The sequence below is a fragment of the Sprattus sprattus genome (assembly GCF_963457725.1).
Source record: "Sprattus sprattus genome assembly, chromosome: 16".
In the NCBI taxonomy this organism is placed as follows: Eukaryota; Metazoa; Chordata; class Actinopteri; order Clupeiformes; family Clupeidae; genus Sprattus; species Sprattus sprattus.
Genome location: NC_137914.1, coordinates 15,900,547 through 15,923,314, shown reverse-complemented (window position 1 = coordinate 15,923,314; position 22,768 = coordinate 15,900,547). Strand labels below are relative to the sequence as shown.

The window sequence follows — 22,768 nt, the reverse complement described above, 5'->3', positions numbered from 1 at the left end:
CCTTTGTCTGAAATGATTGTGGTTTTGGGTACATACATTGTTTGGTTGAACGTGCTGTAATGGAAAAGAGAGGAAGCGGATGTGCTGGGAAGTCTGAGAATAAATGCCTGCTTCTTTACCTGTAGTCATATTTAGGCTCTGCTGTATCGTATCCAGATCCTCCTGCAATGTCTTCTTCTTGTCCTTGGCTTCCTTTAGACGGTCCTTAAGGTTGTCAAGGTTGGGCTTCACGTCTGTCATAAAACCAATCCCAATTTGTGCACAGTTAATATCAAAAACCATGTTAAAAACACTGCTCCTTAACATCTGCCAATGGAGTGGGTTTGTCTGAGACTGATTCAGGCCACTTTGAGGTCTTTGTTCACACAGATAACATGAAATAAAGACTTCAAATGTCTGCGTTCCTACCATCTTCCAGCTGGTTCTGCAGAGAGGTGGCATCCTCCACCATCTCAATGCTCTGGTTCTTCATGTCCTCGGCCCGCTGCTTCAGGCTCAAGTTCTTCAGATTCTGCAGGAAAGGCGGAGAAAAAACAAATGCAACCTCTGGTGAGAATACTATAGCAGTCAATTAAAACTAGGTGTTTCTGACTGTCCACCAACCTCTGGTTAGAATACTTTAGCAGTCAATTAAAACTAGGTGTTTCTGACTGTCCATATACGTGCATGAGTGAAATGAAGGTTGTTTGAATAGTGTGTACATTTCTGTTAAGTGCTTGTGTGTGTTGTGTGTTCTAGTTTGTAGAGGAATTTGAGTGATCTTATTTGTGTGTGTGTGTGTGTGTGTGTGTGTGTGTGTGTGTGTGTGTGTCTGTGTGTCTGTGTGTATGTTTGTGTGTGTGATCCCTACCTCGAGGGCATCCATGGCTGCTTTGTTTGCTTGGTTGGCAGCAGCCTCGGCCTCGTTCACACTGTCGATGATGTTGGTGTAGGCGCGAGACGCGTTATAGGCGCGCTGGATGAAGCCGTCCTTATTGCTCCCTTCGATCACGCTGCTCAGAGCAGAATGCAACGACAGCGTCAGAATCAAAACAATCCTGAAAATGATTTAAGGAAGACTAGCTCTCCGACTGTAGATTTATGTGAGACAAAGCACACACGCACACACACGCACCTAGACAGGTTACGAGCAAGTTCATCCAGCATCTCAGCATGTTTCTCTGCTGCCTCCACCAGGGGTATTTTGGTGGCAGATGGGGCAAACTTCTGCACCTTCTGAGCCAGAGGCTTACTGGCTCCATCCAGCTGGGCTGCCAGCTTCTCATACTCCTGAGGCAATAGAATGAAGGGTATTAGACAGGTTTAACACAGTTTGCCATAGTGTACATGGAGTCATATGACCTAAGGTAAGAAATGCATATCCACTCACGGGAATGCTATCTCTCTCAACACCATTCAGCAGTCTGATCAACATATTAATGCTGACCGCATTGGTATAATACCATGCCTTGGTTCTTCATGTTTGTGTGTGTGTATCTGATTGTTTCAGTCTTTGCTGTACAGAACAGTGTGTTGAGGACAGTGTGGAGGACCCACCTCTTTAGAGTCCTGCAGCATGACGAGCAGGTCGTTGACCTGAGCCACATCATCCTCGGCCATCTCCTGCAGGGCCTTCACCTCCTTCTCCTTCTCCTTCAGCTCCGCCAATTTTGCCTGAAGAGGGAGGAGCACACAGACAACTTCAATATGGAGCCAGACACTCTAGGTCTTTTTATGAGAGGATGAAATTGTGCCAGCACACAGCTGATTCTCACTCAGGTTAGTGCAAAATGATTTTTTTGTGTGTTTGTGTGTGTTTGTGTGTGTATGCTTGTGTGTGTGTGTGTGTGCGTGTGTGTGTGTGTGTGCGTGCGTGTGTGTGTGTGTACAGTACCTGAATCTCCTCCAGCATCTTCTGGTTCAGGTTGTTGATCTCGGCGGCACTGGCTGTGTCCTTGACAGCGTCATTGAGCGCGTCTCTCAGGTCCATGAGCTGGTCGTGGAACTTCTTCAGGTAGTCTCTGATGGCCTGAACCTTATCCTCATTAGCAGTTGTGCGGTTCGCCATATCATCCTTTACCCGGTCCAGCACTAAGAGAAGGAGAGTGAGAGAGAGAGAGCGAGAGAGAGAGAATAACTATGACACTCAAATCAAATCAAAACAATCCAAAAACTGAGCACTTTTCAAAAGCATTACAGTCAGCCTAAAACCTCAACATTACCATTTTACTCTTTAACCAAACAGACAAACAATGATTCGTCTGGCTGTTGAGCCTGTGTGTGTGTGTGTGTGTGTGTGTGTGTGTGTGTGTGTGTGTGTGTGTGTGTGTGTGTGTGTGTGTGTGAAGTTCTCACTCACGTGTGTTGGCCTCCTCCTTCTCGTTCTCGGCCAGTTTCCGCTGCTGGTCCAGGCTACGGAAGCGCATGTCCTTCAGCATGGCCTCCACCTCGGCCATCTTCTCAGACAGGACCTCCTCAGGCTCCTCTGATGTCTCGTTCATGGCTGTGCGGTTCACTAGCTTGATGATGTCTGAGGGGCGCGGGAGAGACATAAAAATTGTAGATCAACAAAAAAATCTGACTTGTAAAGTCTGGTCCACTTGTATGCTAAGCTGTTCTACGATTACCGCACCTGTTAACATGATCAATACACTGTATATCCTGTTGTATTTGTTTCTTAAATGATAAAGCTCAAATGTGCAAGACTGTGTTTCTTCAGCCATTTTAAAGTTAGTGAGTTTACATTGTTTATTATTTGAACAGAGCTTCTGAGTGATGCCACTGAATCCTCTGCGTGTAGCAGACTCTAGGGTGGATGTGTGAGTATTTGTGGTCATTGGTGAATGAAGTGTTGGGTGTCGTACCATCCACATCTCCCATGATGCCTTTGATGAAGCTGAGAAGGTCCTCTGCCCTCCTGTGGGTGGAGGTGGTGCTTCTCTCCAGGTCATCGCCCTTGCGACCCGTCACACCAGCCTACAGTATAGCACACACATTAGAGTTCAGATCAGCCCCTTATATTCTGACAGATCCCCACACAAAAGGGTACAAAGATGTTTTGGGGATAAAAACAAACAAACAAACTGATTACACACTAGAAGTGGAATTAGGCACACTGCACACCTTTGATTCCAGTTCATCAATATCAGAGTTGATGTTCTGCAGCTCTCCGTCCAGCATGTCGGCTCGGCTTCTGCTCACATCCAGGCTGCCATTGTAGTTCTCGATGGCACTCTGGGAAAACGAGTCTTACAGTCAGCAGAGGTAAATATGTAGAATTCTGGGCAGAGTGAATGTAATGCTCATTGCTGGTACAGCGTGTGCATTTCGGTCCCAGCATATGGGCTTTGAATGAGTGGGAGAGAGCATGTGTGTGTGTGTGTGTTTGTGTGAGAGAGAGAGAGAGAGAGAGTGTGTATGCATGTGTTGTGTATGTTATGTTGTGTATGTTACATGTAAAAACTCACAGCGATGGCCTCAATGGATGTGTTGAGGTTGTTAAGCTGCCCCCAGGCGATGGAACTGGCATTGAGGCTAGTGAGTTGATTGGCCACAGAGTTAAAGTTCTGGGTCATCGCATCGAGATCCTTCAGCAGAACTATCACACAGGTATCACACGCTGCCACAAAAAGAACACATCACACCATTAGCACAGTTACCATAACAACCCTCTCTGACTGTCACTCTGTCTCTTTGTCTCGCTAGGGCTGTACTCACGTTCACAGTACGAAAGGTCTCCATGTTGAACAAGCACGCTGTGCTTATTGATGCAGGTGTCACACTGTTTCCCAGTAAGGCCATCTGCACACCTGCACTCTCCTGTGCGGGGGTCGCATCGGCCTGCCTTACATGCACACTCTGAAGGGAGTTGGACACAAACACACAACACACACACACACACACACACACACACACACACACACACACACACACACACACACACACACACACACACACACACACACACACACACACGCACACACAGACACACAAATGTCAATGCATAATAAGGTCTTCTCAGTACTTTCAGGTCATGCAATCTAAAATCAAGCTAAAGTGAATTCTGCTCTTGCAAAGTGTACACCTTATTCCCCGAATAAGTGAATAGGTTGCTGTATGTATAAGCCGAGTTAGGCTTGTAACTACGAGAACTGGGAGGGGGACTCACTCCTGCAGCCATTAGGGCCATAATCCCAGAATCCTGGAGCACACTGGCGGCAGTGAGGCCCGTTGACTCCGGGCTGACAGGCACAGGAGCCACTCTTCGGGTCACAGGGCTGTTGGAGGGCAGCCGATGCCTCACAGTCACACCGCTGACATCCGGAACAGGAGCTGAAGCCAAACGCGCCATCCTGAACAGAAGCAGAAATCGAAGTGGGAGGGAAATATGAGACAAAGGGCCTCACAGCACACTAACTCAACGCCAACCTGAAAAGCATCTGTACAGGATACAGGTCGCTAAGGAAACTAGTGGACGGTTTAAACTCACCTCACAGCGGTCACACAGGTCTCCAGTCACACCAGACTTGCATTGGCACTGGCCAGTGTGGGGGTCACATGATGCGGTGCCACATGGGGAGCAGTTGCACTCTATTGATTTGTATTATTATTAGAAAACATCAAAATATAGCCAGCAAACATATGTGAACTATATGTGAACAAACATTGATTAGTTTGAATTTGTTAATATACTCATTTTGTCTAAGCTCTCGGCTAACGGGTCTTACTGGTGCAGTTTTTGGCAATGACAGCATCTCCGTAGAAGCCGGGGGCACAGATCTCACATTGGGGACCAGCCGTGTCGTGCATGCAGCCCTGGCACTCGCCCGTCAGAGGGTGGCAGTCACTGAACAGCATGTTGGGGTCGGTGTTGTCATGGCACCGGCAGGGCAGACACGTGCTTCCAATCACCATGGGGTTCCCATAGAAACCAGGAGCACACCTGGAGTGTAGAAGTATTGTGAATTGTGAATTATGATTTAAACATGACGTAAGTATGACAGAATATGTCTTAAGAGTGTCAGATGAATGATAGGACCCACTAAGGACTGCTGAAGTGAACTGAATGTGAATGATTCAAGTGTAATTGAGCTTCACTTATGTGGTTCCTTCCTGAGCTCAGTGCTAGCAGCAGAGGCGCTGACCGTGGTGCTCACCTGCTGGGAGCTACCAGATGTCTTAAAAGCATGAGCAGCTGGCGAAACCAGCAGGAGCTAAAGAGAGACACACTGACCTTTCACATTTGGGTCCAGCATACCCTGGCATGCACAGGCAGTGCATTTGATGCGTTTTCTCCACACAGCCAATGGCAAAGCTGAGAGAAGGGACGAATGGAATACAAATATTTGTGAAAAACACTAAGCCCCATGACAGCAATTACTTCACATACATTATCATTTTCAGCAGGGTGCTAAACTTAGAAGAAAGTGCTTCAACCATTTCTTACAGTTAACAGTGTCTGACTTCTTTCAAAACAGATACAACATTGAGAATGGATGACATAAAGATATACCCCACAAATAGGAACACTTAAGGGGGTGTGTTGGTTCGATTGAACTAACGAAACAAGGGTTCTTTCACTAAGGGTATCTGACAAATTAATTACAGAAGCAGAGGAGATGTGAGAGCTGTACTGACTTGTTGGAGGCCACCTGCAGAGGACAGGGGCAGCTGGTGCAAGACACGGCCTGGCCTTCCACGCTGTTGTTACCTAGGAAACCACCCGGGCACTTCTCACAGTGGTCTCCTGCGGTGTTGTGCCGGCAGTTCTGATGGAGCAGAGGTTAACCCAGTAATTAACATCATCATCAGTCACGGGGTGTAGCAATGACTGGTCAGATCACAAATCTAATCATCACACATTTATCCTCGTAATATACTTAATTAGTTCGGCACTGCAGTTGTCAATATAACAGATGCTACCCCTTAAGTTTTTGAGCAGCATGATATGGTATTTATCATTTTTAACTGATATGAATTCAAAAAATAACTCAAATTGAAACCGCCCCCTCCCCCCAACACAAGGGAACCTATCTTGTAAAAGAACCAGGAACTAATGTATTATAAAGAAGTCATTCATACTAATGGACTCACCACACAAACTCCAGACCCATCCAGACATTGGTCTGAATGGCCATTGCAGTGGCAGGGAACACACTTGCCAAGGAACAGACCCTTGGTGTCTCTGTAGAAACCTGGAGCACATTGCTGCAGTAGAACAGAGAGAGGATAGGGTGAGAGAAATCACACACAGTGACTAAGTTTCCCATTACTAATGTGATGCTATAATTAGCTATGAGATGGTTTATCCATTTTTATTTATTGCTAATTAATTCAGCAATACCTGGCAGGAGTCGCCCTGGTAGTTGGCAGGGCACATGCAAATCTCCACGTTGTTGGCATGGCGACCCGAGGGCAGGCTGTCGGCACCCTCTAGCACGGGGGCGCGGAGCGACACAGCCTCGGCCGACTGAGAGTGCAGCGCCCTGATCTGCAGTGACTCCAGACCCACCAGCACCATCATCAGCTCTTCGCGAGACACCACGTTACCTGTCTGGGCATGCCGGAAGCTTCCCTGATAGGCGGAGACAGAGAGACAGACAGAGTGTTCATCACTGGTAAACAACAATACTAAAGACTAAAGCATGTTACACCGCCCACAAGCACTGCAGAGCCTGAATCATTTCAAACTTTAAACCTAAGTCTAAATCGTACTCTGTTTAATGTAAGCAAAAGAGAGTATGGCTTTTAACAACATGAGCAAGAGATCAGTGGAGAGTTTCACTTAAAAAATGTAAATTTGTCAAAAGTTTAGAGGCTTAATCCTTTTGAGGAGAATTAGCCTGGATGGGATGACAAGAGAGGTGATAGTTTGAAATGAAGGCAGTGTGTTGTTGATTACCTCCACCAGGTGGACTATGCCCTCGTGGGGATCCTCAGGAGTGGGGTACTCTCTCTCCATGAACACCACGGTCATCTGGTTCCCCTGGACATGAACACACACACACACACGAACGCACACACAGATAAACAATTAGCAAGAGACAGTGTATTTTAATAAAACCATACCCTATGAGAGAACCATGGAGACCTCTCACTGTGACATTTAGGGCAGACAGACCATATAAGGTCAAAAACAACTTCACAGAGAGACTGATGAGGTCACTGTTGAGTGTGATAACTACACATGACATCTAAGGTAAACATACCATACAGTACAGGCTCGGGTTCCCATAAAGGGGATTAGTCCTGGGCTAAACAGTGCATTGAGTGAGCTCTTCTCTTTTGAAAGTCTAATGAAACCCAAGACCTGCATTAATTTAGAAAACGAGCATGTGAAGACAGATGCCTTTGGGTACAGTGTTACTGAGAAGAGAATGTCTCTGTGTTCAGGTTGGAGAGTGGGGGGAAGGAGAAGGAGGCCGTGGGTTTGAACTACCTTGAGTATAACATCAGGGCGCGAAGCCTCCGAAGGCAGGGACAGAGAATCTCCTCTCATAGCCATGGTCTGGGCGTGTAGGCGGTAGCGCAGGTAGCCTCCGTAAGACGACACCTGGACAACAAGGAGGAAGACGTGAGAGGGGAATGAAAAGATGTTTGACAGACGTTGAGGGTTGATGAGTGCAGAGTGGAACAGTTTGGGAGAGGGGTACACATAAGGGGGCATGAAAGAAAAGAAAAGAGGACAAAACAAAAGCACAGTTGATTGGTTACAGCATTACGGTACCTGAACAAAGGACAAACCATGACCTCGCCCCGCGGATTGAAGTTAAGTCTTAAGAATGTCTCACACCAAACAAGCGTGCCTTATCTCCTGAGCCAATCGCCAAATGTATGGTCCCAACACACACTACATTTTACCTCGACCTATCTACTATCAGCACTACAGTCTACGTCCCAGAGCTAGAGCTCAGAGCAGCCACTAAGAGCCGTCACGCAGTAGATAAGGGGACTCAGACAAGGGTAGACAAGACCCCGAGTACATCCAGGAGCTTCACCGAGATCAGTTCCTGGATAAGAAATCAGTTTGAGTAAGCTGTCTTCTCAGTGAACATCCACATATTAAAGGAAAACACTAAAACACTCAACTCGGAGATTGTCCTGTGAACCTGTCATACCCTGTAACTACATGCAGAGGAATGGCACTATGTCAAACTGCATCACAGAGCAGACCTTGCTTCACCTTAACAACACACACCTGGAGCTACTGCGCGCCTATTGAAGTCTAAAGACTTGTATGCAAATGTGTGTTGAACTGGGGCATGATGAGATTAATAGCCAGGGGGAGACCTGAGAACCAAACCAATATAAGAGAGAGATCAAGAGGTCCCCTGCCTCATAAACTCCAAATTTCATTCAGCTGTTCACCTCCGCCTCAGGACACTGCGCTCACCTCTCTGCCCCCTGCTCAATGATTCTTTTACGGTCACTTGTCATCGTCTCACCTTGTCCCCCAGGTAGGTGCGAGGGGCGTGCCAGTGAAAGTCCTGGTACACATCGGGTACGTCGCTGAGGTCGGCCTCCACCAGGTCTTGTCCGGGGTAGACGGAGACGGGGATCTCCTGCCGGTCGCCTCTCAACAGCACCCAGTCCATCATGTTCATGTTCTGCCAGAGATGGACACCAGAGGTGCATGACATGACATTAGTGTGACATTACATTCATTAAGCAAATGATCTAATGCAGATTTTCTACTTTTCTACAGATCTTGCAGGATGTGCTCTGGAGTTGTGTGTCTGTACAGTATACAGTAGCTGACTGCTCCTCTGAAGTGAGGCTTTGTAGGGATTTGCTACCTCTTTCCTGCGTTTGTCAGAGCTGCGGCAGCGGTCTGTGGCTCCGAAGCAGAAGCACTTGGTGCAGCCTTTGGGGTTGGTAGGGTCCAGGTGGAAGGTGCCAAGCCTGCACTGGTCACAGCGAGAGCCCTCCACATTTTCCTGTGGATGGGAGATGGAACAGGTCAACCTAAGGTCCAACTGTCAATAGACGGTTCATAGCCCTGATATTCACTTTGCAGTATAATTGGAAGTTTGTGGAGGACCTAAGACAGGGCGTTGATAACCACAGGCAGAATAGCTCATCTACTGTCAGGCCTACTGTATGTGCCTTCATTCCCGGCAGTATGTACTTCGTTTTCCTGAAGGACACATGGTGATAGGTTTGATTGAGAGACATCAGTGAGACCCACCTTACAGAGGCAGCGTCCGGTGTGGTAATCACAGACATCACTCTCTGTACCGGCATCATTACAGTCACATGGTCTACAGTTGGGGTAGCCATAGAAACCGGGGGCACAGCGGTCACACTGGCGCCCTATAATGTTGTTCTTGCATCTGAGGGGTCACAAAGGGAGGGCACAAAAAAACATTGATCAAAAAATAAACTCAAAACATTTACAGACAGCTCTCAGGAATCATTCTAATGCCAGAAATAGACAAAGGTCTAAGGAAATAACAGATGTGTGTGTGGATGTGCGTGCGCGCATGTTTAACACAAGTTCTGTATCTGTAGGCCTATGAGCACATTTGTGCCCTCAGTGGCAAGTCAGCATTATTTCAGGTCCTGTGACCTGAAGCAGCATACCACCTTCTGTCTTGTCTGGACAGATTCAGTAGATTACTTGCTGCGGAGTGGGAATGTGCCTGGGGAATGTGGCACTGTTCTGAGGAATCTCTCTGCATTGGGACGATTAGGAATAGACTGCGAGAGCAGAGAGAGGAGAGAGGAGAGGAGAGAGAAGAGAGGAGAGAGGGGAGAGGAGGGGACTCTCTAGGGTTCATCCCTCTGCTGATCCCTCCATCTCTCCGTCTACTCTTTCCAAGTATGACTCAAAGCCTCCCTGCACTGGGGTGAGATGGCAGCTCTCCCATCGCACTGTTTGCCCTGATGATTAGTGGCCGGTCTTCTCCTAGTTTGGTGATTTGAAGTGCTTTATTATGAGGGAAGTAAAAATAGGGTCTGACATTCCGGGCTAAATGACAGAGGATGTGAGCACACTGTGTTTTCCCAGGCACGCTTTATGGGAAGCCAGGGAAGAGGGTAGTGTGTGTGTGTGTGTGTGTGTGTGTGTGTGTGTGTGTGTGTGTGTGTGTGTGTGTGCGCGTGTGCGTCTGTGGTTCTCTGTGTGTGGGTTTAGTGGGTGCACAAAAAAAAGACTGGCAAAATATTTTAACAGTTGCATGAAGACAGACAAGCTGGACTATTCTTGTGATGGAAGTGAAATAACTGACTGTAGCCACACCCATAACTAACTCCACCATTCATCCCTTCTTCACCCCAGTGTTAACAGACTCTGAGAGACTCAGTGTTAAGAGCCCAATCCCTCAGCCTGACAGTGACTGGCCGTGACAGTGGAGGTCAGGTGTTGTACCTGCACTGGCCGCTGTTGTAGTCACATTTGATGTCCTGGGAGGTGATGCCGGGTCGGGAGCAGTTGCACAGCTCACAGCCCACCAGCGGGTGGCAGCCAAAGGTCTCGGGCTCACACTGGGTGCACTCGGGCCGCAGGGTCCGCGGGGGACAGATGCACTCGCCAGTCACCGGCTCGCACAAACGAGTCCCACAGTTACAGGCTGAAGACAGGCAGAGACATACACACGTTAATATCATATAAGGAAAACAAAGACAGACAAACACACACACATACACACATACATACACATGTACACACCCACAAATACAGCTCTTGCCTACAGATAAGACACATGCTCACAATTGCTAAACAAACATAAAAAATCTTGTAAACGAACTTCTCTTCCCTTCTTTCCTGTCTCTCTCTGTTGTTTTCTCCCTTTCTCCCTCCATCAACTCCATCCCCTCCCCCTGCTGTGGTGACTTACGTCTGCAGTTGGGGAAGCCCCAGTAGCCAGTGGCACACTGCGAGCAGTCGCGGCCGATGATGTCGGGCCGGCACCTGCACTGGCCACCAAAGGGCTCGCAGGTGTCGCTCTCGGCGCCAACCTCGTGGCAGCCACAGGGCAGCGCGCCGTCGTTGAAGAACGCCGACAGAGACACGGCCGACCTGCGGCAGAACGCAGAGGACTTGTCCATGCTGGAACGAGAGGGCGAGGGGAGAGGGCAGAACAAGACAGAGCATGAGCGTGAGCAGACAGAGGCATGCTGTTTTAAGAGCCTGGAGGTTTAAGAGCCATTTAAGAAATGAATTAGAAAATACACATACTTTACACATTTGTCTCTTTAAAGATGAAATACATTTTGAAATGTTGCAGCTTCGCAAAAGTGTATTTTTCTTCCATTACAGTGTTAGTGAGCTCTGTATCTCCCCAGGGATATTCTTTCTACTGGTTGTTAACTGGCTGTTGTTGACCATGCAAAACAACATAACCTATAAACACTGCAACCATCACAGAAAAGGTATTAGGAAACAAATATTTGTATTTGTTCCATAAAATTACGATCTAATTGGGAAAATGTAAGCATGTCCCTAATGTCCTTTTCTTCATATGGCTTTACAGAAACAACAAGGGATATTCAAGTTTTTCTTGAATTCAATCCTCAAAGAACATCTAAAGAAACTTGAATCCCTGGGATCAAGATTCAGACCTGTGACATGTTAACCAACTTGTAATGCATTTCAAAGGAGTGTCTCTATTAGTACTGGCAGTCATACTCAATGTAGAAGCTGTTCTGTCCACAGTTGCTGATGAAGTCATAGGATTTGTCCAGAGGCTCCTCGTGTAGGAAGCTGGAACTGTAGCTGTTTTCTGGGACCACCAACACATAGTCCTACAACAAAATCAAAACGCACACCAACTTCAGTCAATTCATAGTCACAAACGCAAACCACTGTAACAACACTTCATATGGATGTGTTTGAATTAATATATAGGGCTGTAGTGTTCTGGTTCATAATAAAAACCCACTGTGAAAATTGGAGACATGACACTGTTGATGCATGTCTTGTTTACAACACACAGTATACATTTGAATCCATGCGACCTGCGCCTGAGTCACTTACCAGCCAGAGCGTTTTGCCCTCTGGAACATGCACCCTCACAATCACTTCATGGTCCGTCACATCCAGGATGATCTGGTTCTCTGCGATCAAAATGCTTCGGCAACCATATCCGTGGGGACAGAAGGAGGCATTGGCATGACCTGAAGAGGGGATGGAGGAGCAGCCATGGGGGAAAAAGAGAATATGTGTGAGGGAGGAGACCTAGTGAGACCATTACTCCACGTACATAGAGTCAGTGCAGTGGGCTGTGTGACAGCAGGGAGCTGACCTTGCCAGATGCGACCGCCATTGACGTAAACCTGTGTGGCGTAGGTGGGGTGATCAGGCTGGTGGTAGTGCAGGATGAACACGTAGCGGCCCAGCTCGTGCACGCGGGTGGTGTACACCACAGCATTCTGAGGGGGGAAAACATGAGATTAAGACACTGAACTCTATTGAAACAAGCGAGTAAAGACTGGAGGAGTCCACTCAGTTGGACTTTGCCATGTAAAGCTCTGCTGCCTAGGATTTGGCAATAGCTCTTAGATGTTTCTGATCATAGAAAGAAAAAAGAAAAGCCTTTATTGTCATTGTATTTGCATACAGCGAAATTTTGAGCGCTGGTCCTGTTAGTGCCACGAGGTACAACATATAACACAACAACAACACAATAGAATATATAAATAGAATAGAACAATAGAATAGAACTAAAATAGATTAAGAGTGCTAAAAATGCTAATTCATCCATCATCCTAAAGGATCCCTGCATGTAACCACTACATTGTAAGCCAACTAAGATAACAGGAGGGAGAGACACTGAGGAGCAGAGTGTGATGGAGTGTGTCTTTTCTGTGGATGTCGTGCTAGGGGAGCTGAGCGCACCTGAGTGGAGTCCAGACGGATGAGGTCGGTGTTCTCTGCAGCAGCAGTGGAGGGTCTGTCGCTGGCGGGCCAGTGAGGGGAGTCAGCCTGGGTCTCTGGATCAGGGGGAGAGGCCAGGATGGGCTCCTGGACAGAAGACGCCTGGCCATCCTTCAATAACAGAGATTTAGGTGGGGTCTGGAACCGCGATGGGATACAGGAGCCACTGCACAATAGAAGAACAAGAAAAGGGCGTGAGAATCAGTGTAATGAAGTTTTAAAGGTATTTATTGAATGTGGCACCACTCTTTTTAAGATTAAGATACTGGATATAAGAGGCACACTGCTTTATTCCAGGACCTTTGTGTTATACACGAGGGACTCACAACTGCTGAGAACCCCTTTTTACCTGGCAGGTGAGAACTGGCCGTGTGTGCTGATGCAGTGGATCTTGGGCACCAGGTACTCCATGGTAAACTCTTCCTTGGGGATGAGGAAGACTTTGTTCTAGGATGAAAAAATAAAAAATAAGAATCAGTCAGTTAGTCAGGCAGTCAACATATTTCAATGTTACAACTTTTATTGGTGGTCATTTGAAGTGCTACTTCAGCGCAGTTCTCACCAGGAAGAAATTTGCTCTGTCTGCAATGAACTGGAGATCTATCTCAGTGGACAGGGAGAAGGCAGCCACACGGTTCTGGTTGTCCACAACTACCGCTCGGCACAGGAAACTAAGGACAGGCAGAGACAGAGGGGGGTGTTCACAAGAGCACACAACAGATATCTGAAAAAACTGATGATAATCCCTCACACCATACACATACATGTCATTTGACATAGCAATATTTAACACACAACGACACACAAGAGAGGTGCATTTTGACACTGACCTGTACTTGCAGTGGGCCAGAGTGATGCGCTCCTGGTGTGTGCGCTCCCCGGGCGAGTTGACGGTGACGGTAAAGATCTGGGCGGTCTCCTCCTCACTGGAGTACTCCACCACTATGGCATAGTCTCCTGGAGCGTGCATCTGGCTAATCAACTGCACATTAATCTGGAGGAGGGGAACGAACAAGGGGGAAGGGTGAAAATGCTGCTGTTTGCACAGAGCAGCAGCTGAGTCAGGTGTACTTAGATAATGCCAAATTGGAGTATAGTTTTAATTTATGCGCACATTGCTGGCACAGGCAAAGGGGGGACATAAAAGCAATACTCTCAGGTTAACAAACACACGCACAGAACCACACTCCTGGACTCACTCATCAACCCATAAACACACGTACGAGCACACAAATACATCTGTACCTTCAGACCAGCACGCAGACACACTTACATCATTGCCGCTGCAGATGGCCATGGTGGGATGTCTCTGGGTGATCTTCTCATTCTGGCAGGGCCGGGGCAGGTGGTTATCTGACCTGCAGCTGGCCTCATTACCGGAGATGAACAGGTACTCCTCCAGCGACAGGTGCTGATACTGCAGACAGCTAGAACAGCAAGACAGATGGGACAAGATGTCAAATGACCCATTAGTCATCAACCATAATGAACCAGAACAGGGACAATAAAGATGACATGGAAAAGCACATTATAAAACGTAGGATAGACTTTGATGTATGGATATTAAGAGTCCCATTACTTCTGACTAGCATCATGGGTGGGACTGTAGGTACAGGGCTCGGTGACTTTGAACTGGAGGATGGGGGCCTCATAATAGGCACTGGGCAACAGCACCAGATAATCCTGGAGAGGGAGGCAGACAGAGAAAAAAGGAGGAAGAGAAAACAGGTCATTAAGAAACTTGAATAAGGTGCACTTAAGCACCCAGGCATAAACAAACAGCCACTTAGAGATGATTTTACCCTCTTCTGTTTACTCTGAGCCAGTAAAGGAGTGGGCTAAATAGCTCCACTGCAAGCTTTCCCTGCTACCGCATGTGTGGCAAACTCACCAGCAGAATGCCCTCGGCCTCAATGATGATGGTCCAGGTTCCGTTGTTCAGCACAAATGGCTCCACAAACCTGTTCTGGGGGATGCTGACGAAGGCAGGCTCAGAGCTGGGGGCAAACACTATCTCCTTGGACTGCTCCAGACCTGCAGGAGTGGAAGAAGAGACAGAGAGGTTAGACTGGATACAGATCTGGTGTTTAGTGTAGGCATTCCTGTAAATATGTCGTTTCATTTTTACCCTTATACTAATCAGTCAAATCTGTTAAAATGACTGGACCTACATCCATTTTACATTTACATTTAGTTATTATGCAGACGCTTTTGTCCAAAACGACTCACAAGGGAGAGGACAGTCATCCTTTCCATATTAACAACATACTGTCAAATAAAACATTCCAACAGCCAGTTAGCAGTTTTAGGTAGATGATTACAGTCATAATCACACTTCTGATCAAATTTCCCAGTTCTATGAGATTGATTTAATCCAACTAACTGCATCCTGAGCAGATATGTGACTGGTTAGTCCTCCTGTCAGACATACCTCTTCTCCTCATCTGATAGGCTTTGATTTTACCCTTGGACACGGCAGGGCCAGTGTTTACATATCTGAGGATGAAGAGCATGAGGGAGCCGTCGGCCTCATTTATATGCACCGTCAGTTTGACTGTGCTCTAGGAGAGGAGGAGGAGGGTGAGGAGGAGGAGGAGGAGGACAAGGAGAATAGGGGGAGGAGGTGACAAAAGATAACAGGGTCTGGGTTAAAGACCTGTCTTTAGGGAAGGAGCTACTACAGGGTGGAGATAGGAGGGTTTGCTTGAACGGCACAGCCAACAGCCAATCCCAGCTCATGAGAGTAACCATTTCCTGTCCCCATCAACCAATCGGTGTCACAAAACGATACCACAGTTGGAGATGGGGACCTCGTGGATAGGTGTGGAGGGGAGAAAATGCAGCAGAGAGGAAAAGGAAGGAGGGGAGAAGCAGAGGTGCCATTCCCACACACAAGGTTCCTACCATACTCCAGCACGACCACCCTGCCCTGCACATCCACCGGGCCGCGGTTCACATAGCGCAACACCACCTGAAAGACCTCTGGAGGGCTCACCGCCACTGTTACCATCACCCTGGGCTAGAGAGCACGGCCACCAGAACAGAGAAAGAGAGAGAGAGAGAGAGAGAAATGGAGAGAGAGAGACAGACAGACAGAGAGAGATGGAGAGAGATGGAGAGAGAGAGCGACAGACAGACAGAGAGAGATGGAGAGCGAGAGAGAGAGAGAGAGAGAGAGAGAGAGAGATGTACAGGTAGATAGACAGATAAATATATGTAGAGAGAGAAAGGGGAAAAGAGGGAGAGAGAGAGGAAAAATATAGAGAGAGAGCCACAAATAGGGGGAACATACAAGACAAGGACAAAAAGAACAAAGCAAAGCCAATCCTTAATACCACCACCAGCATACACCTCTATAGCATAACGCAGCCATTCACAGCATACTGCCCCCCCCCCCAAAAACAACCCACTCTAGCCCTCTACAGATAGCAGCTGGCCCAGCATTGCCCCATCAATCACTCAAACCCAAACAGAGCTGTCTACTAAGCCAGGCTAGCCAACACAATGGCACAATACAAAACACCAGGGAGGTTTTCACAAGGACATCATTAACATTCAAGCTCCAAGTTCACAGGCATGCCACAGGAATTTACATAATACTATGGGATTTATTCAGTGGCTACAATTGTATGGACACATTATCAAACACAAATCTTTCCAAACATTGCATTTTACATTTATATCATACATTATAAACAATGAAAATATTATCATATAACTGAACAGACCACATTATGCACAGGTTAAAACTTTAAAATAAATCATATTAGTAATGATAAAGTAGACCATGAACATATTTAAGTTGATATCATGAAAGAACACATAAAGCTTTAGAAGCTTCAATTCCCTAAAAAGTGATTATAAAAATAGTAAAAATCATATAAGCGATGAAAGGCTCAGTTCTGCTGCGACAACTGGGTGGAGCCTTACCTGGACAGGAGACATCTGGGCATAGCCTCTCCAGCTGAAGCCCTCAAACTCCAGTGGGTTGTAACCAAACCTCACTGGGCGGCCATCCAGCATGGTGCCGTCTTCAATTTCATACTTCATTTGATGCAGGTCAGGGAAGTAGTGATCAGGGCGAGGCCTAAGGGAGTAGAGGACAGGGACAACATCAATAAAAGCGCGGCTACAAGCTACACAAACATCCAAAGTAACCTCAGCGCCATTGCACAATTTCCATTGTCCAAGTCACTGGGATTCAGAAGAAGCTCTCAATTATCACAGAGATGGCTAAGAACTGTTGATGTTGTAAGTGTGAAGATGACTAGGTTGAACCTGGTCTGGAACAGGTATAACTCACCTGTTGCATTTGAGTCCTTCCACATTGGGCCTGCAGCGGCACCTTCCATTCCTCTCTCCACAAGACATGCCAGCTGAACCTCCCACATCACACTGACATCCTGAGAGGGTCGCACACACATGGACACACACACACAAACGCACACACACAGACACAAACACACACACACGCACACACGCACACACGCACACACACACACACACACACACACACACACAACATACAGAGGAACCGATACAAAATACCCTTGTTATTCAAGAGAAAGGTGTTGTATCACAAATCAATTGTATTGGAGTGGCTTAATGTTATACATAGCTAAACCTGTCAGATGAAGAACCTACCCTGACAGCCAAAGAAGTTGTCATTCTGCAGATTGAAATACCCCTCTTTACACACAGAGCAGGTTCCACTGCACACGTTGGGTTTACAGAAACACTGGCCAGAGTTCTAATAGGGGGAGAGTAGAAGGGAATATTGAGGGATTTTTTTAGCATTCAAAACGTACAACTGGCAATAGTAGAGATTTAAAAGCAAAGCATGCACATCATGTCTTTCCATGCATACATGCATGCATGCCTGACTGTGTGTGTGTAAAATAAAGGTTAAAAGTAGGTTAAAGTATTGTGTTTGAGAGTCACAGTGACATTAATTACCTGTTTACACTCTGCCACCCCACTCACTGTTCCTGCAGTGTTGCACTCACAACCTGAAAAACAGACAGACACAGAGAGGTATTACACACAGCGCAATGTGATCCATCCACTCAGGTGTTAGGTGCATAGTAGTGCGGTCCTCACTAGCGCAACCGTAGGGCGTGTCTGGGGACAGGTTCCAGTAGAGGGGCTTGCAGCGGTCACAGGCCACACCCTCAACATAAGGCTTGCACTCACAGGAGCCCTGCAGTGTGAGAGTGGCAGCCAAGTGGCAGCCAGGAGACATGAGTTTGCATTGATGGTGACAGATTTTAAAACAGGCTCGAGGTGACAGATGACAACAAGGGAGTCTTGACAGGTGTTGATTCACCAGGGAGCAGATTTAGAGCATATGACATAAATTAGGGTCGTTGTTAGGCAGTGCTGTTTGACGAGAAGGAGAAAGACATGTTTGTTTTTTCAAACTGACGTGTTTGTTTTTTCTTACATCAGTACGTTGGGCCACATACTGCACAGAGCCAGCAGGGTTGCAGGTTCCAGCTGCAGAAGGAGTAAAAGCTTTCATTAGAGTGGATTCTAATTCATAGCAACTATAGTTCTGTTACAACAAGGATAACCCATGCACTACTAATCCATGCTCTGTTCATCTCTAATGGGTAAGAAGCCTTCAGAAAAAATAAAAATAAACACAGCATCAACAGTGGCCTACTCAATGTGTAAAAACAAATGATCGTGTGTCACCTAATACAAATGTGTGAACCCCTCGGTTTATTTGTAATGCCTCAGCTTGAAGTTGAGGCTGTGTTTACCTTGGCACTGGGGGAAGCCGTAGGAGCCTGAGCTGCAGGAGTCACAGCGAAGTCCCACTACATGGGGCAGGCAGGCACACTGACCAGTCACCTGATTACAGCTGTCAAAGCGAGAGCCCTTCCTGGAGCACTGACAGGCTGAGAGAGAGAGAAAGAGAGAGAGAGAAGGAAGAGAGAACAACACAGAGAAACAGCAAGTGAGACACACAGGCCGGAGACAAAAGAGCAACAATGACAAAGAGAGCGTGAGAATGGAGCATAAGAGTATTCTTATGACAAATATTAATGTCAAGGAGAGAACTCTCCGAGCTTTCCACTTGAACTACACAAGGACATCAAGTTATAACCCCTGTCCACCAATATCCTGTTTACAAACTCACTCCACTTGATAACAATCCTCTGGGGATTAGCTTGGCTATCGCGGTGGTCTCTTGGATCAGTAGCAAGGTACTCACGTGTGCAGCTGGGGTAGCCGTAGAAGCCAGGAGCACACTGGTCACAGTTCTGGCCGCTGTAGTTGGGCCGGCATCGGCAGTGTCCTGCAACGCTGCAGCTGGTGTCCAGAGATGTGCGTGGGTCACATGTGCACACTGGGAAATGGAAAAAAGGGACATGAAGAAACACAGCAAGAAATAGAAGTGATGCTTCCCAGGTTTGAGTGCCGTGAGTTCAACCGGTTGAGTCATCGTGTCTAATGTGAATTTTTTTGGGAGATTATTCGTGCAAGTATGTGGGTGCGAAGGTGAGTCCATATACACGTGCATCATTTTTGCATGAAACTGGTGACGTGTGTGGTGAAGAAGTGAAGAAGTGCGTGTGAGTGAGGGAGTTTACCCTGACAGTTGGGGTAGGAGTGGAAGCCTGATCGGCACTGCTCACAGCGAGGCCCCTGGAACTCTGGCTTACACAGACACTGACCTGAGTGGTCACACATGTCGGGCAGAGAACCCACAGTGCTGCACCCACACACTACAACACAAAGAGACAGAGGGAAAGGAAGAGGACAGATAGAGGTGAGAGAGAAAGACGAGAGAAACAAAAAGAAACAGGAAACGAAGAGCAGATATGAAAGAGATCACAAGACAGGATGGGTGAAAAGAGAGGGGAGACAAAAGGACAAGGCAAAGTCAAATATACTCAGAGCTTTAATAAAGGATTGAAAATGGATTGACAATGAAAGGCGACGTGCATTCCACAACAGCACTCTTACAAACAACTAGCGGCACCAATTACGGATGGACAGAGCATTACTGTAACACAATGCCGTGAGGGAGATCTGTTTGGACAGTGTTCTTTGGCATGGACTCACGTTGGCACAGAGGGTAGTGGAAGTACCCAGGGGTACACTGCTCGCATGAATAGCCCTGGAAGCCGGTCCGGCACAGGCACTGCCCCGTCACTGTGTCACATGACCCATCCTGGCAACCAGGCCCGGAACACTGGCAGCCTGGGAGAGAGGGAGGAGAGCAGAGAGACATGGAATGACAATGTGCTGTGTGTGTGTGTGTGTGTGTGTGTGTGTGTGTGTGTGTGTGTGTGTGTGTGTGTGTGTGTGTGTGTGTGTGTGTGTGTGTGTGTGTGTGAGTGTATGAGAGACAGTGTGTGTGTGTGTGTGTGAGTGTGAGTGCATGAGAGACAGTGTGTGTGTGTGTGTGTGTGTGTGTGTGTGTGTGTGTGTGTGTGTGTGTGTGTGTGAGACTGAATGTGCATGTATGTGCTGAGTTTGCTGTGAATATAAACATGAAATGCATATAGGAGTATGGTATGGCAGCATCTCTGTTTTTAATTTTTTGTTGGTAAAGGTATGGGCACATGCTTCCTTACAGTTAAACTAAAGTATCATCTCTGGTTCAAGAATGCTTAGCTCTCCGACAACTGTCCACAAAGGCTACTGACAGAAGTTCAGCAGACAGACTTCCAGACAAACAGCGTGCTGTTTTCTCAGTTGAGGGTCTCATAAAAAGTTGCAACACATGGGACAGACCTCCAGCAGCTTGCGAACAGTAGGCTCTCTGCACACTAAGACCAACATCACACAATGTAGCATACAAACACCAGACAAAGATGCTAAGGCAGGCCTACTGCACTGATGGGTTTTGACTGAGCTGAGAGTATGAGAAGGGAGCCTTACGATGGCAGTTGAGGCCGTTGTGACCGGGAGCACAGGTGTCACAGTGCTCCCCGGTGAAGCCTGGCTTGCAGATGCAGGTACGGGTGCGCAGGTCTGGCCGGCAAGAGTTCCCCTCCGTACCAGCTGCACTGCACTCACAGTCTGGAAAAAGAGGGAGAGAGAGGAAGATCAGAAGCATGTAAACTCACCATTACTTTGGACATAGAACTGTGATCCTGCTCTTAACAAACACAACATGCAGCAGATCTTATCCTTAATCAAGAATTGTATTATAATGGTTTCTTCCCATTATAATGGTCCTAGATTACAAACATTCTAAATGGCTGCATAGCCATGCATAGCCAATAACATGAAAGCATACCATTACTTTCCACCAATCACAAGCCTCAAACGATGTGCAGCTAACATGCTACTATCATCAGCGGCAGAGGTGATATCATATGGCTCGGGACTCATTCTAATCGCATTCTTTTGCGCATTTCATTCCAGTGGCATTCCATTCCATGTCAGTGGATCCAAATCCTGTCTAAAAGGCTCCGGAGGCTACGGTGACGGGCACAGCTGGGCTGCGACCTTGCCCCGAGGGCGGGAGAGAGAGAGACCGCGCGAGGAAGAGGAAGAATGAAGGAGCTCTTACTGATGATCTCGCCATGTGGCTTGGCCTCGCTGTTGCCGTTGTCGGGGTAGGTGGGGATGACGGCTGGGGGGTGGGGGACATGGGCATGGTACATGGTCAACACAAGCAAAGCAAAGCAAACGTGAACACACACACACACACACACACACACACACACACACACACACACACACACACACACACACACACACACACACACACACACACACACACACACAGGTACCGTACATGCATACTGCACACATGCATTCACATAAAGCAGAAGGAGGTTGCATGATGGCTTACGATAGCAGTCTGGGAAGTTGACGTAGCCCTCGGCGCAGGCCTGGCAGTTCTCTCCAGTGTAGTTGGGCTTGCAGTAGCAGCGCCCAGTCAGATCCTCACACGTGCCGTCAGTGAACTCAGACTGACAGGAACACGCTGTGGACAAACAGAGCAGATGGAATTAAAGGAGGAGAAGTAAGAAGAAGAGAGAGGACAGGTGGTTCTGTTGGAGATGACAGGCAGGATGCCCTGAGGGAGGTCTTACGCAAGCAGGTATATGGGGAGTCCAGTGGTTGGTCGGGTGACCTGTAGTAGCCAGGGATACAGCGCTCACAGTTGATTCCAGTGGTGTGGTGCTGGATGAGATATACACAGAATTTAAAATCAATAAAAAACAACTGCCATTGATTACATTAGTACTCTTATGACTTTTCATGACTTACTCTTTTACATTAATATCTTAAGTGTAACTCGAAGAGCTAATGTTTATCAAGCTACGTTGCTAACGGTTCACTGTTGTCTTACTACTGCAGCAGTCAGAGCTCTTACCTGGCACTCCATACACACTCCGCCTCCCCTGTACTCTCCCTGTGCGTTCATGCTGGCCCTCCTCGCCTCCACATCAGGGTCAAAGTAGCAGTCGTAGGAATGTCTGTGACAGTTACATGCTGCAGGGACACAGAGGAGACAAGATGGGGTTGTTTTACAATTCTGCAGACTGTGTGGTACGAGACATGGAAACCATCACTCACAAATGGTAGACTAAACAAGACCGCACAGAAAAGAGAGAGACAAAATCAACGTTCTAAGTCAACTCACTATAGTCACTATAAAGGAAAAGACAAACACATAGAAACACATGAAAACACACAAACACACACACACACACACACACACACACACACACACACACACACAGAGGCTGAACAAACAGGGGATATGTTCCACCTGGGGTGGTTCATCTAGCCACAGGCACAGGTGGTAGAATGCAAGTGGGGGTAGGGAGCAGTAGTATGGACAGGGGGAAACAAAAAGGTACAAAGACATCTAGGACCACAGAATGCAAACAGATTTACCAGATATCAACCATGGGAGGCAGAAAGAGAAAAGAGGGT

General features: G+C 47.3%; 1 protein-coding gene across 1 annotated transcript in view; it reads right to left on the bottom strand.

Annotated features, from left to right (window-relative positions):
- lama5 (laminin, alpha 5) overlaps positions 1-22,768 on the bottom strand; it is a gene marked incomplete at its 5' end in the record, with an annotated part of 67,207 nt that overhangs the window by 10,200 nt on the left and 34,239 nt on the right. Inside the window, 51 exons of the mRNA XM_080853934.1 lie at positions 120-233; positions 409-511; positions 851-992; positions 1,115-1,269; positions 1,537-1,653; positions 1,874-2,070; positions 2,339-2,509; positions 2,844-2,955; positions 3,103-3,213; positions 3,447-3,598; positions 3,697-3,837; positions 4,148-4,331; positions 4,469-4,569; positions 4,707-4,921; positions 5,213-5,293; positions 5,617-5,747; positions 6,073-6,186; positions 6,323-6,553; positions 6,881-6,964; positions 7,418-7,531; positions 8,424-8,585; positions 8,775-8,915; positions 9,167-9,311; positions 10,349-10,550; positions 10,818-11,029; positions 11,609-11,724; positions 11,957-12,096; positions 12,225-12,351; positions 12,818-13,022; positions 13,206-13,303; positions 13,419-13,527; positions 13,687-13,850; positions 14,130-14,283; positions 14,436-14,539; positions 14,748-14,890; positions 15,761-15,875; positions 16,787-16,943; positions 17,160-17,259; positions 17,501-17,606; positions 17,813-17,865; positions 17,957-18,056; positions 18,300-18,352; positions 18,622-18,759; positions 19,077-19,211; positions 19,456-19,590; positions 19,931-20,068; positions 20,753-20,893; positions 21,390-21,452; positions 21,675-21,809; positions 21,919-22,009; positions 22,203-22,321. Of these exons, the coding sequence (XP_080710060.1) occupies positions 120-233; positions 409-511; positions 851-992; positions 1,115-1,269; positions 1,537-1,653; positions 1,874-2,070; positions 2,339-2,509; positions 2,844-2,955; positions 3,103-3,213; positions 3,447-3,598; positions 3,697-3,837; positions 4,148-4,331; positions 4,469-4,569; positions 4,707-4,921; positions 5,213-5,293; positions 5,617-5,747; positions 6,073-6,186; positions 6,323-6,553; positions 6,881-6,964; positions 7,418-7,531; positions 8,424-8,585; positions 8,775-8,915; positions 9,167-9,311; positions 10,349-10,550; positions 10,818-11,029; positions 11,609-11,724; positions 11,957-12,096; positions 12,225-12,351; positions 12,818-13,022; positions 13,206-13,303; positions 13,419-13,527; positions 13,687-13,850; positions 14,130-14,283; positions 14,436-14,539; positions 14,748-14,890; positions 15,761-15,875; positions 16,787-16,943; positions 17,160-17,259; positions 17,501-17,606; positions 17,813-17,865; positions 17,957-18,056; positions 18,300-18,352; positions 18,622-18,759; positions 19,077-19,211; positions 19,456-19,590; positions 19,931-20,068; positions 20,753-20,893; positions 21,390-21,452; positions 21,675-21,809; positions 21,919-22,009; positions 22,203-22,321 (6,771 nt within the window). The remainder of the gene's footprint in view (positions 1-119; positions 234-408; positions 512-850; positions 993-1,114; positions 1,270-1,536; positions 1,654-1,873; positions 2,071-2,338; positions 2,510-2,843; positions 2,956-3,102; positions 3,214-3,446; positions 3,599-3,696; positions 3,838-4,147; positions 4,332-4,468; positions 4,570-4,706; positions 4,922-5,212; positions 5,294-5,616; positions 5,748-6,072; positions 6,187-6,322; positions 6,554-6,880; positions 6,965-7,417; positions 7,532-8,423; positions 8,586-8,774; positions 8,916-9,166; positions 9,312-10,348; positions 10,551-10,817; positions 11,030-11,608; positions 11,725-11,956; positions 12,097-12,224; positions 12,352-12,817; positions 13,023-13,205; positions 13,304-13,418; positions 13,528-13,686; positions 13,851-14,129; positions 14,284-14,435; positions 14,540-14,747; positions 14,891-15,760; positions 15,876-16,786; positions 16,944-17,159; positions 17,260-17,500; positions 17,607-17,812; positions 17,866-17,956; positions 18,057-18,299; positions 18,353-18,621; positions 18,760-19,076; positions 19,212-19,455; positions 19,591-19,930; positions 20,069-20,752; positions 20,894-21,389; positions 21,453-21,674; positions 21,810-21,918; positions 22,010-22,202; positions 22,322-22,768) is intronic.